We start from the raw sequence: 18,334 nt of genomic DNA, 5'->3' as shown, positions 1-18,334 counted from the left end.
GCAATGAGCTGGTTGCACCACTGCACTCCAGCCTGGACAACAGGGAAAGACCCTGTCTCAGAAAAAAAAAAAAAAAAAAAGAATTTTGCTTCACTCCGCTTTAGTTCTTTTATATGGTCACACAGTTCTGAGTCCAGGGGACCTGAATTTACTCCATCTGCACATCTAGAATTTTCCGTGAGAGACTTGAATGGCAGGTATACCCAGCGGCATGCCAATAGCATGCACTAACCAGGGATTGTGTCCTCAGGCCTGGCCCCACCCCCACCCACCCATCCTCCCGGACTCGTCCTGGCCTCCCAGGTCAGACTCAGCATGTGAAGACCAACTGGCCTGCTGCCCTGAGACTGCAGCCAGTCATCCCTTTGGCCTGAAGCACTGTGCTTAAATGTGCTGCTCAGAGAATCCAGGCATCTGTCCCAGCACAACCACCACCTATTCCCACTGCCAGAATGGAATGAGCCTCAAGTTTGGTTGCTTCCATTCCATTGTCTTTGGGTTTTGGTCCAGGACTTACCAAACCCATCGGATAACCCAGCTTTTCATCCCAGTCTGACCCCCCTGACCCATGGATCTCACCCCTGACAGCAGTCACCTGATAGGAATGATGCCACCCCTCACCCTCAGAGGGCCCTCCTGGAGTTCACAATCATTTTGGGTCCCAGGTAACCAGGACAAATGACACTGGTGCTCCACTGCCTGGATGAGGAGCACTGGGAAGGGCACAGGGCAGACACCTCCACAAACATGGACAGATTCAAGGATGCAGCAGGAAGTTTTCTCTTAGGATTCTGTTCCTTGAAAAAGAAGTGGCTAGAAAGCAGCAAGAAAGCCTCGCAAAAGGCAGCATCTTTGGTGCCAACATTTGGCATAGCCCCCTAATCCTCTGCACAATGTCCAACTCCCGGGGACCAGCCAGTGCTTGGTATTTAGTAGATGCTCAATAAATATTTGGAGAATGAATGAATGAATGAATGAATGAATGAATGAATGAATGAATATGTAGCTTAGTGCATGGGGAAACATTCCCTAAACCTCTGGGGAATGACTGGATGAAGTGTAGGGAGCCCCCGATGTCCAGTTTAAGCTTCCACTCTCCCTCTTTCCTTTGCTCTTCTGAACTTCTAGTGCTTTCATTATAATCATATTTCCATGGTAGGAAGTTTTTTTTAAATTTATTTTTAGAGGTGGGATTTTGCCATGTTGCCTAGACTGGCCTCAAACTCCTGGTCTCAAGCCATCCTCCCACCTCAACCTCCCGAATAGCTGGGATCACAGTCATGCACCACCACGCCCAGCCAATTAAAAAAAAAAAAAATAATTTAAAGACAGGGTCTCGCAGTGTTGCCTAGGCTGGCCTGGAGCTCCTGGGCTCAAGCAATCCTTGGCCTCCCAAGCAGCTGGGACTATAGGCATGCACCACCACACAAGGTTTTTAAAATAGATTTTTTTTTTAGGCCCAGTTTTAGATCTACAGAAAAATTGAGAAGATAGTACAGAGAGTTCCCATATACCTCTTCACTCACTTTTCCCTATGATTAATAGGCTATATTACTAGGTACATTTGTTATAAATAATGAACCAATATTGATACATTATTATGAGCTAAAATCCATACCTTATTCAGAGTTTCTTAGGGTTTTGTTTTTGTTTTTGTTTTAGATTCACGGGGTTTATGTGTGGGTTTGTTACATGGATATACCACATGATGCTGAGGTTTGGGCTTCAGTTGAATCCGTCACCCGAATAGTGAACATAGGCCCCAATGGGTAGCTTTTCAGCCCTTGCCTCCTTCCCTCTCTCTCTCCTCACTCTTTTGGAGTCCCCAGTGTCTCTTGTTCCCAGTTTTATATCCATGTGTACGCAGTGATTAGCTCCCACTTACACGTGAGAACATGGGGTATTTGGTTTTCTGTTTCTACTTTCATTCACTTAGGATAATAGCCTCCAGCTGCATCCATGTTACAGCAAAGGACATGATTTCATTCATTTTCATGACTGCATAGTAGTCCATGGTATATATGTAGCACGTTTTCTTTATCCAGTGCACCATTGATGGGCACCTTTGTTGATTCCATGTCTTTGCTATTGTGAATAGTGCTGCAATGAACATGTGAGTGCAGGTGTCTTTTGGGTAGAATGATTTATTTTCCTTTGGGTATATGCCCAGTAATGGGATTACTGGGTCGAATGGTAGCTCTATTTGTAGTTCTTTGAGAAATAGCCAGAGTTCCTTAGTTTGTACCTGGTGTCTTATTCTGCTACTGGATCCCATCCAGAATACCACATTACACTTCGTCATCATTTCTCTTAGGCTCCTCCTGATGGAGGCAGTGCCTCGGTCTTTCCTTGTTTGGGGTGACCTTGAAAGTTTTGAGGAGTACTGGTCAAGCATTGTGTAGGCTGCCCCCCTAGTGGAATATGCCTGACGTCTTTCTCATGATTAGACTGGGGTTATGGATTTTTCAGAGGGAAACCCCAGAGAGAAAGACATCTTATCAAGGGCACATTCCATCAAGGTGAGTTATCACTATTGTTGTTGACCTGGGCCACCTGACTGAGGCAGTGTTTGTCAAGTTTCTCTACTGTAATCTTCCTCTCTTCCCCTCTTTCCATACTGTCTTCTGTGGAATGCAGTGAGCATGCAATGCCCTCCACTGAAAAGTGGGGAGTTGCACCTCCCTATGACCATTGTTACGTATTTGAAGATTGTCCATTCGGAACAAGCATGGCCAGCCCTTATATTTCCGTTCTCAGGTGATACACTACACATTGAAGTTAGAAAGAGGTCAACTGTGAGTTCCAGCGGAGGAGGGGTCTTGCTTTGCCTACTTCTGTGGCCCCAAAAGAGTGCCTTTCACACTGCAGGACACCTCTTCCATGTTTAATCAATACCTCCTGAATCGAATCAAACCACCACCACTGTCTGCCAAAAAAGAAAAACGTGCAGAAGAGTCTACAGACTCTACAGGCCTCTCTGAAGGGCACAAGAATCCAAGAAACAGGTTTTTATTACTTCACTCAGAGTTGATTAGATGGGAGCTGATTCACCAGCAAGATGCATGAGACACACCCTGGTGTAGACGAGTGAGACTTATCCCTAACATTCATAATACAGTCTGTACAAAGCATTTTTGCAGATAACAAGTCTTATCTTTTTTATGATCAGCCAGTTCTTATCAAATGTCCACCATGTGTCTGGTACTCTGGGTTACAGAGGTGATGAAGTATAGTTCAATAGATGTAAACTTTAGATGAGATGTGTTAGTTTTCTATTGCTGCAGTAACAAATGACCATAATTCAGAGGCGTAAGGCAACACCTATTTATTATCTCATGGTTTCTCTGGATTGGAAATCTGGGTGCAGTGAGACCCAGCTCAGTTCTCTGCCTAGGATCTCAAGGGCAAAATCAAGGAGTCAGCAGGATTGTGTTCCTGTCTGGGGGCTTTGGGGAAGAATTGCTTCCAAGCTCATTCAGATGTTTTGGGTGGAATTCAGTTCCTTGTGGCTGTAGGACTGAGGTCCCACTTCCTTGCTGACTGTTGGTGTCACACTTAACTCCTAGTGTGGTTACCTAAGTCCCCTCACAAGCTTGCCGTGTGGCCCCTCCATCTTCAAGCCAGCAACAGAGCATCAAGTCCTTCTCAGACTGGAACCTCTGTCATCTTGTTCTCCCCTCTCCCATCTGAAGTCCTTCTCTGCCTCTACTTTTAAGGGCTCATGTGATTACTTTGAGCTCACCCAGATAATCCAGGATAATCTATTTGAAGGTTGACTCATGAGGAACTGCTATGCTCTTGACTGTCTGTCCCCTCAGAATTTAAATGTTGAAGTCCGAACCCCCAAGGTGATGATATTAGGAGGTGGTGTCTTTGGGAGGTGAGTAGGTCCACAAAAGAGATCCCAGAGGGGCCTCAGCACCCCTTCTACCACGTGAGGACATAGCTAGAAGGCACCATCTATGAGAAAGCAGGCCCTCACCAAACACCGAGTCTTCTGGCACCTTGATCTTAGACTTCCCAGCCTCCAGAACTGTGAGAAATAAATTTCTGCACTTTATAAGCCACCCAGTTTAGAGTATTTTGTTAGCAGCCCTAATGGACTAAAGCACCAACCTTGACTACTCCTGCAAAGTCGCTTTTGCCATGTAAAGTAACATGTTCACAATCCCAGTCCCAGGGGTTATTAGGCCATGCAATCTTCTAGAAGGCCATAATTCTTCTTACCACACAGTGCTTCTCAAGCATGAATGTGCATGGGAGTCACTTGCAGAGTGTGTTAAAAATGCAGATTCTGATTCAGTGGGCCTGAATGAGAATGTATATTTCCTACAGGATCCCAGAGGATGCTGCTGCTCGTGGTCTATGGAGTACGTTTTGGGTGGCAGGGCTTTAGGCCAGAGGAAACAAATTTATAGCCTACAGCCCAGGTCAGACCCATGAGAGAATTTCAGTGTATGGAACCTGTGGTTCTCAAACTTAAGGGAATGTCAGTATCACCAGAAAACTTGTTAATATGCGGATTCCTGGGCCTCACTCCCAGGGTTTTTAAGTCAGAAGGTCTGGGGCAAGGCCCAAGAATTTGCATTTCTAATAAGCTCCCAGGTGATGCTGGTCCAGGGACCACACTTCGAGAAGAAGTGCATTAAGCCCGTAGGTAGGCAGTTATTTTTAGGAGTATTAAATGAGGGGAGCACTGAATGCCCTCTGGTTATAAAGCCTCATCTTTGAAAGTTGAGTCTCTTTGTCCTTCAACTATGATTATGCCTCTGTGAATCACATCTGAGGTGACACTGTTCCTTCTGTGATCTACCCACTTTAATTGAAGGGTTTGGATTATCTTTTATATGCCAAGCTGTGTGCTTCTGCCTTGGGAACACAATGAAGTGAGTAGATTTAAGAACAGCTTGAACCAGTCACATCACTAGTGGCCCCAAACCTATCTTTTAAAATTCAAAAGAATATTTATTGTTTTTATTACAAAAGCAATGCTTGTTTGTTGTAGAAAATATAAATAAAAGAAAAGACATCTTTATCTCACCCAAAGGTAACTACTCTATTTTTTTTAGATCCTTTTCTATACATATCTGTCAATACAAATATATTTGTAGAGGGTTTTATTTCCAAAAAGAACTGGTACAAACTGTGTTGTAACCTACTTTTCTTCCTTAATCTATTGTAAATATTTTTCAATGTGACCCCTTTGAGCCCCTAGTTTCAACACCCTTTGTCCAATAAATAGAAACAAAATGCTGTGTTTCATTTTTCCTCCTATACACCTGCAGCTGGAGGGAGATTAATGAAAGGAAATGGCTGCAAAGTGGGAAGAGATCAATGGAACGCTGAGGGTCAAGGAGAAGCAGGCTCCTATGTCCCCAGCAGTGAAGGGCAGCTGTAGTTTGGGGTTGCGGAACCAGCTCCTTCCGACCTTTTGTTTGGAGCCAGTGATTCAGCTGAGCACTTCTGGGTCCAGAAATGCCTCAGCACCAGAATCAAGTTCACATGAAAGCTGAATCAGAAGAATTTGTCTCGTTAATGGAGAGCACAGCCACAAGATCAAAAGGGCTAATTTCAGGATAATTCTCCTGAAATCCTGCTAATTTCAGGAGAATTCATTGCTTCCAGAATTTTAGAGTATTGGTAAAGGTGGGTTTGGGGTAAGACCTTACTTTCCTTTCTCTATGAACTACAAAAACCTGCTTTCCAGTGGGTAGCGAATCATGAGGGCCAGAGAAAAGAATTTAATTGCAAATTTCTTAAGCTTCACCAGTGAACCCACTAGAAATAGACAGTGGACAAAACAGAGCAAGTAAATCCAGGACTTGTGAGTGCAAACGGCTTGTGTGCTACCCCAGAGGATTTCTCCTGTGGCCTGCAGTAAATGTGTGAGCTCTAATCACCTGGAGGGATGCATTCCTGGGGCACAGCCTGGCTGAGGCTGGCCACAGCCCCCAGTATCATGACCTCCTCTTTCTTTTCTGCAGAACGAAGTGATCAGCCAGCAGCTGTGCGTCATCTTCACACACTGCTATGGGCCCTACCCCATCCCCAAGCTCACGGAGATCAAACGGAAACAGACCTCACGCTTGGGTGAGTGGTTCCCCCGGGCCTGTGTTGGCTGCTGCTTTGTGATTTAAGGACAGGGAGCCAAAGAATGCCATAAAAAAGGAGGGAAGGGGTTCAAGGGCAAACAAGGTCGGTTCAGGAGTCAGGCCGGGGGAAATCAGAATTTCTCCTTTATTGTGTGATGACACTGGAGGACATACCTTGGGAATGTGGACAAGGAGATTTGCCAGTTAAAGGGACTTTCTCCCTTAGACACAGACAGTGGGGGCTGCGGAAGACCTCCTGATTCCATACACATCCCCTGCACAGGTGGCTCCTGAAAGAAGGCCACATTGCACATGGCAGCTCTGTCCCCCAAACTCTCCCCTCTAAAAGTCCTTCTTCCTCACTAAGAAGGAATGAGCGGGAGACAGTGAGGAGCCAGGGCTGTTCCTCTAGTGGAGATCCTTCTACAGGGAAATAAGAGAACAGGAGAACAAGGCCCCCCCGACACACACACACACCCATAAAAATATGAGGGGACATACCTGAGCTGCAGAGGCTGGATGCTCGGAAGTCCCATGACAGTATCAATAACCTCTTCTTCTGGGAGACGTTCACTGTGCCGGCTCCAGCCACGCACTTGACCTACCCTATCTCAAGTCATCTTCAGGCCACCCCAAGAGGCAGGCACTGTGACTCATCCTACATTATGGCTGCAATATCAGTACAGGGTGAAGCTGGAACTTGAACCCAGGTGTGCCCAGAAGCCGTAATTTTGTCATTCTGCAGTCCCAGCTTCTGAGATTTTTCAGAAGAAACCTTTCCATCAGGCACGAGGTTCTTTCAGAGGATCCTGGGGCTGTTGCAACCGGGTTGATCAACCTACAGAAAGGAGAAGGAATATCAGGCTGCTTTGAGGCCTGAAACATGAGCCTTCTGATGGAAGAGCCTGTCTGCCTGCTGCCTGAAGAGTTATAAAATATTAAAGATAAAGGATTCCTTCTCCTTAGATAGGTTGGGGACCTTTCCTACTTCCTGTTTCCCTTTCCTAATAAAGTTGAAGGACATCTGAGTAATAGAAGACTGAAATTTCTACTCTTTAGCAAAATTTGAAAGGGATGAGCCAGTTTAGATTAATTAAAAGGCTGAATTCATGGGACTATTTTAAAGTTATTTTTGTTCCCATCTTGAATAACTTGTTAATTTAAATGAGACACAACTTTTTGCTGAAGTGGAAAATTTTAGCAGCTGAGTCAAAGGCTGTCTATCTTTCTGACCACGTGTGGGGGAAAACTGGGATGTGCCCAAGTCACAAGTACTTCTCCCTTATAGAAAATAGGTATTAATTAAAATGTTATCAGAGCAACATGTTATAAAGACCAGTCAAGTTAGCAAACGTTAGAGAGTGAGGGGTACATTCCCAGGATAGCAACAATCTCTGATGTCTCGGTGCCTCATAAGACACCATCCTTAGAGCAAACTTTTGCCAGGTCAGTTTCAGTGGCATAAAATCTGCTTTCCCTTGGCTACAGGATGGGAGGGAACATTTTCTCCTCCTGAATTTGCTGAAGTTTCTTTCACTAGCAGTTAAAAGTTTCTGATTTTGGGCCAGACATGGTGGCTCATGCCTGTGATCCCAGCACTTTGGGAGGCCGAGGCAGGCAGATCAAATACCATCAACATCCATTGAGCATCTACTATAATGGTCACGTTTATTGAGGGATACTCATGTGTCAGCCATTTTGCTAAGTGCGCTCCATAAATTCATTCATTTATTCCTCACTACTCTTAAAGTCAGGAGTTCAAGACCAGCCTTGCCAGCATGGTGAAACCACGTCTCTACTAAAAATACAAAAAATTACCCGGGCGCAGTGGCACATGCCTGTAGTCCCAGCTACTCAGGAGGCTGAGGCAGGAGAATCACTTGAACCTGGGAGGTGGAAGTTGCAGTGAGCCAAGATTATGCCACTGCACTCTAGCCTAGGCAACAGAGTGAGATTCCATCTCAAAAAAATTTTTTTTTTAAATTTCAGTTCCTGGTTTTCAGCCCAAGCATTAGAATTCCAAGGGTTAGCACCAAAAAGAAAAGAAAAGGCAGACCTAAGAGGCTCAAAGCTCATGATATGAAAGAAAAAGCATCATGTAATTATTAACGAATGGAATATACAGCAGGTACATTTTGTGTCTTCAGTCCAGCAGCTCAAGCTAACATAACTAAAGGTTGCCAAATAGTGGTTCTTTAGGGACCTGCTTTAAAGAAAAGACAAGAATGATTAGTGACAAGGATCTCAAACCAGCATCTCTGTGGGACCAGGCAGGTGATATAAATGAGTGAAATGGGTTCAGCACTAGACAATAGGGAGTGGTGGAGACTGTGGCAAATCGGAGAGCACTGGTGTGTGTGTGTGTGTGTTATGGTGTCCTCTTGCCCTCCCAGTGAATTCTGGGAGAGAGTGTTAAAAGTGAAAGTAGAGGATATTAATAGTCTGGGAAGCAGGAATGGGGAACTGGCTGGAGATGAACAGTGGGTGTGATAGGTGAGCAGAGGGAGGCAGGTTACTGAGCAGAGAGAAAGTCAAGTGAAGAAATGAGTTTCCATCAACTCTCAGGCTTTCCCTCACAGTCTCTTTTCCCTTTATCTGGATCATTTCAGAAGTTCTAGGGGGAGTTTTTTTAATTAAAATGTTTAAAGAAAGTGGGATTACACAGGTGATTTTTACTGTTTATGCTTTTCTGATATTTATTTTTTTGAGACGGAGTCTGACTCTGTCGCCCAGGCTGGAGTGCAGTGGCCGGATCTCAGCTCACTGCAAGCTCCGCCTCCCAGGTTCACGCCATTCTCCTGCCTCAGCCTCCCGAGTAGCTGGGACTACAGGCGCCCGCCACCTCGCCTGGCTAGTTTTTTGTATTTTTTAGTAGAGACAGGGTTTCACCGTGTTAGCCAGGATGGTCTCGATCTCCTGACCTCGTGATCCACCCGTCTCGGCCTCCCAAAGTGCTGGGATTACAGGCTTCAGCCACCGCGCCTGGCCGGTCTTTTCTGATATTTTTAAAGTAAGAGCCTTAAAAAAAAAAAAAATGAGAAGAAGTGAGGCAACTCTGTACCGACAGAGAAAGGTGAGTGGAGGACCACCAGGATCACCGTCTGGGGCAGCACAGGGTTCAGGGTCTGAGTGAAGAGAATCAGTCTGGAAGGCAAATTCTGGGTCCAAGTTACAGCAGTCTGGGGAAAATGCAGCCAGGCCAGGGCCCCAAGGTACAGACAGACAGGGTGAGTCCAGCAGCTGAGTGTTCACATCCCCCAGGAAGACAGGGGCTTGGTCCTGCCCTCAATAGTTTAGGACAACCCATAAATCCGGCCAGAGGATGCAGTGGGGTTTCATTTCAGCACAGCCCCTGGACCCCTGGGGAAGGGCCCATCAACAACAAAGGGGCCTACAGGCTAAGAAGGGCCCCTGGGTCCTCGGCAGCCTCCTAGAGCAAGTTTCTGCAACAGGAGTCAAGGCATTATTTCATTCACTCAAAAAACATCCATTGAACCTCTACAAATAGTATTATGGTCATGTTTATTGAGGGATACTCATTTGTCAGCCACTTTGCTAAGTGCTCTCCATAAATTCACTCATTCGTTTATTCCTCACTACTCTGTGATGGAGTATAATGGGTACTGCAATTTCCATTTTACAGAAGGAGAAACTGAGGCATGGGTTGGATAAATAACTTGCCAAGGTTACACAGCTGAGATTTCTAGCCTCAGAGCCCATACTGTTATTATACTTTACCACCTTTCTGTACTAGACACAGATGAAAGGGTTTGAAATGGACAGACGTGGATACATCATAGCATGATGAGGCTACAGCAGGGGTGCATATGCTGTGGGAACTCAGCTGGGGCTACTGGGTCTGGGGAAAGTGGGGGAATCTGGCAAGGCTTACTGACCAAGGGCATCTGATCAGTATGTCTGAAACTTGAAGACCACCTAGGGATGAGCCAGGTTTGGAAGGGGCTGGAAGTGTGTTTTAGGTAAAGGAACAATGAGTGCAGACCCCAGAGGGGAGAGAGCACATAGCACCCATGGGGAACTGAGAGCCACCCATAGCTCAAGCACACACACAGTTTGACAGGGAGAAGCCAGAGAAGGCAGTGAAGCCCAGTCACAAGTGACCTCATTAAGACGTTTAGACTCTATCCTGGGAGCACTTGGGAGTTATTGAATGATTTGTAGCAGAGGAGGGGAGTGGCATGATCAGAGCTAGCTTTAGGAAGGATGGCTCCTGCAGTGAAGTGGGCTGTCAGATTGAGGGGGCCAAGAGTGGAGGCAGAGAGACCAACAGATGCTCCTGTGAGTTCCCAGGAAGAGAGGATGTGGCCCAAACTAGGGTAATATCAAAGGGAATGGAGGGAAATGGAAGATTCAAGAAACGTAGGACAGGGGGTGTTGATGGATATTCTCAATAAGACAGAAGTGCTGAGCTGAGAACAGACTGGCACCTTCAGGAGCCTCGGGTCTCAAGGGCTGAAATGACAGGCAAATTGGAGGATCCTAGTGTTTAACAAAGCAGGCCATCCAATCAGAATGTCCGAGTTCGAATTGTAGCTTCTCCACCAGTCACTAGCTTGAACAAGTCACTGTAAATTCTGTGTGCCTCAGTTTCTTCAACTGCACAGTGGGGATAATGTGCAACCAGGTTGCATATCATAAGTGCTCAGTAAGTAGTAGCTAAATCTTTATTCTAGAAAATGTGGGCAGGGGACTGGTTCATTTGTCACTGACCCTGGGAGAGAAAGGCTTGGACTTAAATCACCTGGAATGCAGTGGCGAGGGGACAGCTCTTCTAAACCACTTACTTTGGGCAGGGAGGGTGCTGAGCCCTGAGAGAGAGCAGCAGAGGTGGGGATGAGCAGCATTCTTAGAGACAAGGTAGGTGATTACCTTTCACACCTGAAAAGTTCACTCTAGCTATAGGTGAATCTTCTCTGGGGAAAAGCTACTTTTAATCACAAATAAGCTATAAGGATTTCCTATGAAAAACTAAATTTCAGTGGCTTGACTGTTCCTCTGATTAGTCCTGTCTGCTGTTTGGTTGCTGTCTTGCCCATGAGTATTTTATCACCAAGATTTCCTTGCTCACTCTTATTTGCACCTTCTACAAGATAAATCTAAACTTCATCCTTTTTTCCACTAAAGCTACCTTTTTTTCCCTTTCCAATTCCAGATCCTCATTTTCTTAACAATAAAGAAATGTCTGATGTTACCTTTCTGGTAGAAGGAAGACCATTTTATGCTCACAAAGTGCTGTTATTTACAGCCTCTCCAAGGTATGTATCATCGGTTTTTAAGGCAGCTGCATTATGACTTTGGCTGTTGCTATCACTATTTTTTGAAGTCATTTTTGGTGGTCTCTTCACCGAACTGGCAGATCATCTTAATAAAATCAAGAATTCAAGAGTACAGGGAAGCTGCTAGCATAAACAGCCTAGAACAAGGCGCCTTCTCCTCTGGGCAAATAAAGGAGGCAGGGGGAGCTGAGTTTGGGAGCAGAGCATGGATTTAGATTTTGGCTCCCTCGGCTAGGTGGCCTTGAGCGGTGAATAACCTGAGACCCCACACACAGGAGCCTTGAGACTGCCACTCTCCAAATGTCAGGGAACAGTATTTGGCATAAGTCACTGAAATACACAGGTCCTGACTTTACTTTTCCCTAACTGTAGAGTTAACAGACAGTAGTATCATGTAGCAGTAGGAAGAACTGCTCACCCTCTCTGCTAGCTCTGCAACTGCCTTTCTTCTCCTTTTGAGTAGAGATTGGGTTGACAATTTAGAATCATATTGTCCAGAGACCTGAACAGGGAGGAGTGAGGCTGGGGCAGAGGAGAGATTGATGCTGAAATGAGGAGGCAGCAGGAGAGAATGATGCCAAAATGAAGAATACCAAGAGTCCCAGCTGGGTGGTGAGCAGGGGGTACCTGAGTTGGGTAAGGACACTGCAAACCCAGAAATGGAACTCCCTTCCAGGAAGTTTGCTAAGAGAATGTGTGTGACTAGCACTCCCTGCATTTCTAAAAGCATCCAGGAATCTCCAATCCCCCCATCAAAACCAAACACAAACCCCAGATGTCTGCTTTGCCACCACAAGAAAAATATGTTTTCCCTTGCATAGTTTTCAGTCATGACACCGTAGACAAACCAGATCAATATTGTACCAATGTTAGATTCTTAATTTTGACAAAGGTACCATGGCTGTGTAAGCTGTTAACATTAGGGAAAGCTGAGTGAGGGGTAAACAGGGACTTTATATTGTCTTTGCAACTCTTCTGTAAATCTATAATTTCAAAAATGAGTTTAAAAAAACAGATACGTATCAGCTTATTCTTAAACATATTATCTGTGTGTTCCATTGATAAGATCTCTACCCACAAAGAGCTTTTAGTTTAGTTGATAGGCAGGAAAGTGCACTGAAAATCCAAGACAGAAAGTCACCCATAAGGGAGATGATTAGGTAGTCAACAAACATTGATTAAATATCTATGATGTGTCAGGTTCATACTGGGACAGGATGTGGGGATGTAGCAGAGACAGAAACCACTGAAGACCCTGCCCTCGTGGAGCAAAGCGTGTTCCATGGGCACCAGAGGAGAGGGAGTGAAGCCATAGCCCTAGGCTTAGGAGAGATGCCATGAAGGTGGCGGCCACGTGACAGGCCCTGAAAGATGGACGGGGTTTAACAGGCACTCATTCTTTTCCAATCACCAGTTGGAGAATGAATGTAACTGTTCAAAACACTGTTTTTTAACTTTAGAGTTTTAACTTCAAATTAGATTACGGTATAATAGGAGGGTTTAAATTAAGAAATATAAGGATATACCACTGCTATATTTCAGAGTTGCAGGGGAAGAAACAAAGTCTTTCTATTGTCAGGAGAGCTGAGTTTTTTGTTTGTTTGTTTGTTTTTTGTTTGCTTTTGTTTTTGTTTTTTATTTTTGCGAGCCATGGATTTGTGTGTGAGTCCTTTTTATCTCTTTTTTATGTCCTTGTTCAGGTTCAAAGCACTCCTCTCCAGCAAGCCAACAAATGACAGCACCTGCATAGAGATCGGTTATGTGAAATACTCCATCTTTCAGGTGAGCCCTGGTGCAGCCTGGACTCTGAGCTGGTGGGCATGGGGCACAGGTGGTTGCCTCAGATCCTCAGCCTGAGGACTGGCCACTTGGAGAAGTCCTTAGAATGAGCTGTCAGTCTCCTGAACTCCTGGCCCCTCCTCACAGTGCCCCTTCCGTTTCCATCCATTCATCCTGGCAGCATTAACTGAGTGCCTGCTCTGCCTGACACTGTGTGAAGGGCTGGGGACACAAGGATAAAGGATGTCCTCTCCTGGGGACTCAGAGTCTGGGGAGGGAGGGCGGTGACTGAGTAATTCGTCAATTACAGTATACAGTAGGGTACTCTAGAGGAGTGAGACAATGTGCTGCAGCAACTCAGACCAAGGGAAATAAAGACAACCTCCTGGATGAGGTCTTATGAGTCAAAACATCCAAGGCTGAGAAGCTGGTGAGCCACAGGAAGGATAGGGCTCAAGAAAGCTGGTTAGAACATTCCAGGCAAAGAGAACAGCATGTGCGAAGTCCCAAAACTTTGGTTGAGCCCAGCGTCATCAGGAGCCGCTGTGCTTTTAGGGAATTTGTATCATTTTAGCATCAGTCTAAATCTACCCCAATTAGGAAAGGAAGGCTTCTTCGTCCAAGGCCAGATGACATGACCATGTCTCCTTCTGTCTGGGGGGAGTTCATGCCATGAACAATGAGTTTTGGTTTATGTGGTTTTTCTGAGGGGCACCACAGCTTTTTCCTCTTTTCCACCTTCCTTCAGTTATGCCTGATTCATAAATCCTGCTCTGCAACAATGTTCTTGCAGCTAATAGAAATTCACTCACTCCCCAGCCAGCTTTGCAGCTGTATTTCTACAGCTCCAAGACCCTCCAGGCACATGAAGGCTGCGTAGGCCCCTCAGTCCCACTAGGCTGTCTTCCCACCTTCCAGGGTTTGTAAGACAATGTGGGTGACCTGGGGATAGAGTTTATAGAATGCCAACAGGCAGTTGTTTCTCCTCCAATTCAATTCAGGAAGGACAGCCCTGGAAAGAGTACTAACTGGGTAAGACTCAGGCTGGCCATTGAGTTCTAAGAGGGTCAGTGAGACAATTCATGCCATTCATTATCACCTCCATGTCCCAGGTTCTTGCAGAGACCAAGTAGGACAACATGAGAAAACCTTCAACTTCGCATCTGCTGCATCATGGCAATTTTTAAGTGGGTTGTTGTAGTTCTAAGCCATAACCGATAAACCACTTCCCCACTAAGCATAAGACTCTATAGAATAGGTTACTTTGGACTAGGAGTTGGAGAAAGGATGAAAGAAATTTCCAGGCCAGGTGCGGTGGCTCATGCCTGTAATCCAAGCATTTTGGGAGGCCAGTGTGGGCTGAGGTGGGAGGATCACTTAAGCCCAGGAGTTCAAGACCAGCCTGAGCAACATGGCAAAACCCTGTCTATTAAAAATACGAAAATTAACTAGGCGTGGTCACACACACACCTGTACTCCCAGTTACTCAGGAGGCTGAGGCTGGAGAATCACTTGAGCCTGAGAGGTCAAGGCACAGTGAGCCTTAATCGTGCCACTGCACTCCAGCCTGAGCAACAGAACAAGACCCTATCTGAAAAAAAAAAAAAGTTTCCAAAGATAAGATAAGCCTGGGTGAGCTGTCCTCCTGAGGTCAGGAGAGTAGTGAGGAGGCTGGAGCCCCAAGGTGGGCCTGGGGAATTGGCATACTCCAGACATCCAAGTGCCCATGTCCCCTCACCCTAGGCCCTCCGCACCATTTTCTACTGAGAGCAAAGTGGTCACAGCCCTTTCCTGAATGGCAGCTGTTGGGTTGGAAAGCTGGGTTCCATGCAGCCGTGGCTTTGCTCTGGAGGGTGATGAGGAAATGTTTGTGGAACCATGAGTAGTGAAGCACTGATCTGTGCTTACATGTGTTATCTGGAATGATATTCCCTTTTTTTTTTTTTTTTTTTTTTTTTTTTTGAGAGGGAGAGAGAGGGTCTGGCTCTGTGGCCCAGGCTGGTGTGTAGTGGCACAATCTTGGCTCATGGCAACCTCCATCTCCTGGGTTCAAGCCATCCTCCCACCTCAGCCTCCTGAGTAGCTGGGACTACAGAAGTATTTCATCACACCCAGCTAATTTTTGTACTTTTTATAGAGATGAGGCTTTGCCATGTTGCCCAGGCTGGTCTTGAACTCCTGAGCTCAACCAATTCACCCACCTTGGTTGGCCTCCCAAAGTGCTAGGATTACAAGCATGAGCTACTGCGTGTGGCATTATTCCCATTTTTATAGATGAAGAAACTGAGGCCCAGAGAAGCTAAATGATGTGCCCAAAGTCTTAGTTCTAGTTAGAGATAGAGCCAGGATTTGAACCCAGCCTGCCTGGTAGCAAAGCATGGGGACATTGTTCTAGAATACCCTTTCTAAATGGGAATGTGCTGAGAGTAAGAACAGTTCTCACGTCTTGAGCACTGTGTGTAAGGCTCAAAGCCAGTGGTTCTGAACCTCAGAGGCACATAGAATCACCTGGGAGCTTTGACAAGTCCCAGTGCCCAGTCCATACATCAGACCAATTAAATCAGAATCTAGGGGTGGGGCCCAGGCATCAGCATTTTGAGGTCTCCCCCACCTCCTCCCAGTATCCCAAAGTGCAACCAAGTTGGAGAACCTGTGCTCTCAGTTACAGCATTTCTTACACATTAGCAGCTCTCAGAATACCTGGAGAAGGGTGGGGTACTTGCTAAAACACAGAGAATGTCTTAAAATGCAGATTCCTAGACCCCACCCCAAACAAAGTTTCTGATTCTTCAGGTGTGAAAATTCACATTTTAACCTTTAGTTTCAGGGGCACATGTGCAAGTTCGTTAGATAAATTGTGTGTCATGGGGGTTTGGTGTTCCGATCATTTTGTCACCCAGGTAATAAGTATAGCACCCTCCTCCCACCCTCTGCCTTTGAGCAGGCCCTGGTGGTTATTGTTCCCTTCTTTGTGTCCATGTGTACTCAATGTTTGGCCCCCACTTATAAGTCAGAACATGGATGCAGTACATGGATGAAGCTGGATTACAGGCATGAGATGGATAAGTTCAAGTCTCCAGCTCCATCCTTGTTGTCACCAAGGACATGATCTCATTCTTTATGGCTGCATAATATTCCATGGTGCATATGCACCATGTCAGGATTCACTTTTTTTTTTTTTTTTTTGAGAAGAGTTTTGCTGTTGTTGCCCAGGCTGGAGTGCAATGGCGTGATCTCGGCTCACTGCAACCTCTGCCTCCCAGGTTCAAGCGATTCTCCTGCCTCAGCCTCCTGAGTAGCTGGGATAACAGGTGCCTGCCACCACGCCTGACTAATTCTGTTTTGTATTTTTAGTAGAGACGGGGGTTTCTCCATGTTGGCCAGGCTGGTCTCGAACTCCTGACCTCAGGTGATCTGCCCGCCTCGGCCTCCCAAAGTGCTGGGATTACAGGCGTGAGCTACTGCGCCCAGCCCAGAATTCACATTTCTAACACGAACCCAGGTGCTTCTGCTGCTGCTCGGGGACCTGTCTCTGAGAACCACTGCTGCCCCTCACCTCATTTCATCCTTCCAGCTGCCCTGCGAGGTAGCCATAATCCCCACCTTACAGATGAGGGCACGCACTCAGAGAGGCGGAGTAAGTGGCCCGCGTTCCCACTGCTGCTTCTAGCAGAGCTGAGGTTCAACCTCAGGCCTGGCTGACTCCCAGACCTGTTCTCTTAACTTCTTCCCTTCTATGGGCACCTGGGGCCCCCGCTAAACTCACCCAGCCCTGAGGAAAGAATCGTCCAGCCCATTCGTCTGGAGCATGAGCTGGAAGCTGGAAAATGTGTGCTCCCCCAGTGCTCATGAAGGGGGAGCTTACACTGCGAAGCCTGGGACTAACTGGGGAGGTTCCTGTAATGAGAATTTGGCTCGTAGTAGGCGCTCAATAAATGTTTGCCAAGCGGCCTCGCTGAACGCGACCTCCACGGGAAAAGGCAGTCCCTGGAGGAATCCCGGGGCCTGTAATTGCTTTTGACTGGGGGAGGTTTCCTGGCCACATTAGACTCACGTTACTGTAATGGGAAGGGAAGATTTAACAGGCCCCGGGGACTTTTCCATGTTCCCGCCCTTTCCCCATAAAAGAAGAAAAGCCTCATTTGTGGCTTGAAATAGGCCAAGGAGGGCTGAATACGACCCAGCAGGAGGCTCCCAGGGGCCGGCTCACTTCAGTCCATGCTGACAGAAGAATTTTAGTAAATGAGCCTGCTTCGGGTCTCCTCCCCCAAGTCTGTTTAACATCAGTCGCCGGCAGCAAGGGCCGGACGCAGCTGAGGCTGCACCTGGAAGTGGGGCCTCCGCGAGGCTGTGGGTGCTATTTGAATCCCTGCTTCATGCAGGTGGCAAATGCCAAGAAAAACAACTCCACGAACAGACCCGCTAGCCTAATAAGCGTTCGTTTTACCCCCTTGCAGAAAGGCTTGTGCTGGCAGAGTTTGAAGGAGGCCCGGGCCAGCCCAATTTAAATGGCATTGGCCCCGGGATCTCCGTCCACTAAGGAGCAGCATTTCCATTCAGCAGCCCCACCTGGAATACATGAGACCACGTGCTAGAGAAATGCTCTGTAAATGTTCAGGGTGGTCATTATTATGGCTCTTATCGTTATTTGTTTAGCCTTTATAAATGGAAACTGCTAGGCGAATAAATTGATTTTAATAATGCCCAATTCCAACATTTACTGACTTGGTATTTTAAATGCTTATGACCCATCAGCGTGGGAGAGGGGAGGGTAAACAATGCTGTGTTATTTCACAAATCCTCAGGTGCCACCACCATCTCTGCGACAAGCAGATGGTCCCAAGAGCCCAAAGTCGGTACGTGGGAGAGTCAAACACAGAGAGACAAGGATTCGTGTTTATGGGCAGGGTGTGCACACTGCAGGCTGTTTGCTTGCTGTGTGCCAGGCGTTAGGATACAGCGATGGGCAAGACCTGGTTGTGCCCTCAGACTCTAGTGAGAAACAACACTGCAATCGAGGATGATGCATGATTGCCTGATGTGACCTGCGGTGGGGTGGAGATCTGAGGAGCCGCTCCACTGCAGATGACCACTGACTAGATCCAGAAGGAGCGGGCAGAGCTCAGTGGACAGAAGAAGGGGAGGGCATCCCAGCAGAGGGAACAG

General features: G+C 46.5%; 1 protein-coding gene across 2 annotated transcripts in view; it reads left to right on the top strand.

Annotated features, from left to right (window-relative positions):
* Positions 1 to 18,334, top strand: part of BTBD11 (BTB domain containing 11) — a 366,318-nt gene that overhangs the window by 336,512 nt on the left and 11,472 nt on the right. For both annotated transcript variants that reach the window (XM_030939355.1, XM_010375422.2), the window contains 3 exons: positions 5,985 to 6,090; positions 11,266 to 11,368; positions 13,090 to 13,171. In XM_030939355.1, coding sequence (XP_030795215.1) covers positions 5,985 to 6,090; positions 11,266 to 11,368; positions 13,090 to 13,171 — 291 coding nt within the window. The remainder of the gene's footprint in view (positions 1 to 5,984; positions 6,091 to 11,265; positions 11,369 to 13,089; positions 13,172 to 18,334) is intronic.

This window comes from Rhinopithecus roxellana, chromosome 10, assembly GCF_007565055.1.
Source record: "Rhinopithecus roxellana isolate Shanxi Qingling chromosome 10, ASM756505v1, whole genome shotgun sequence".
NCBI lineage: Eukaryota > Metazoa > Chordata > Mammalia > Primates > Cercopithecidae > Rhinopithecus > Rhinopithecus roxellana.
This window is presented reverse-complemented; position numbering and strand designations above follow the sequence as displayed.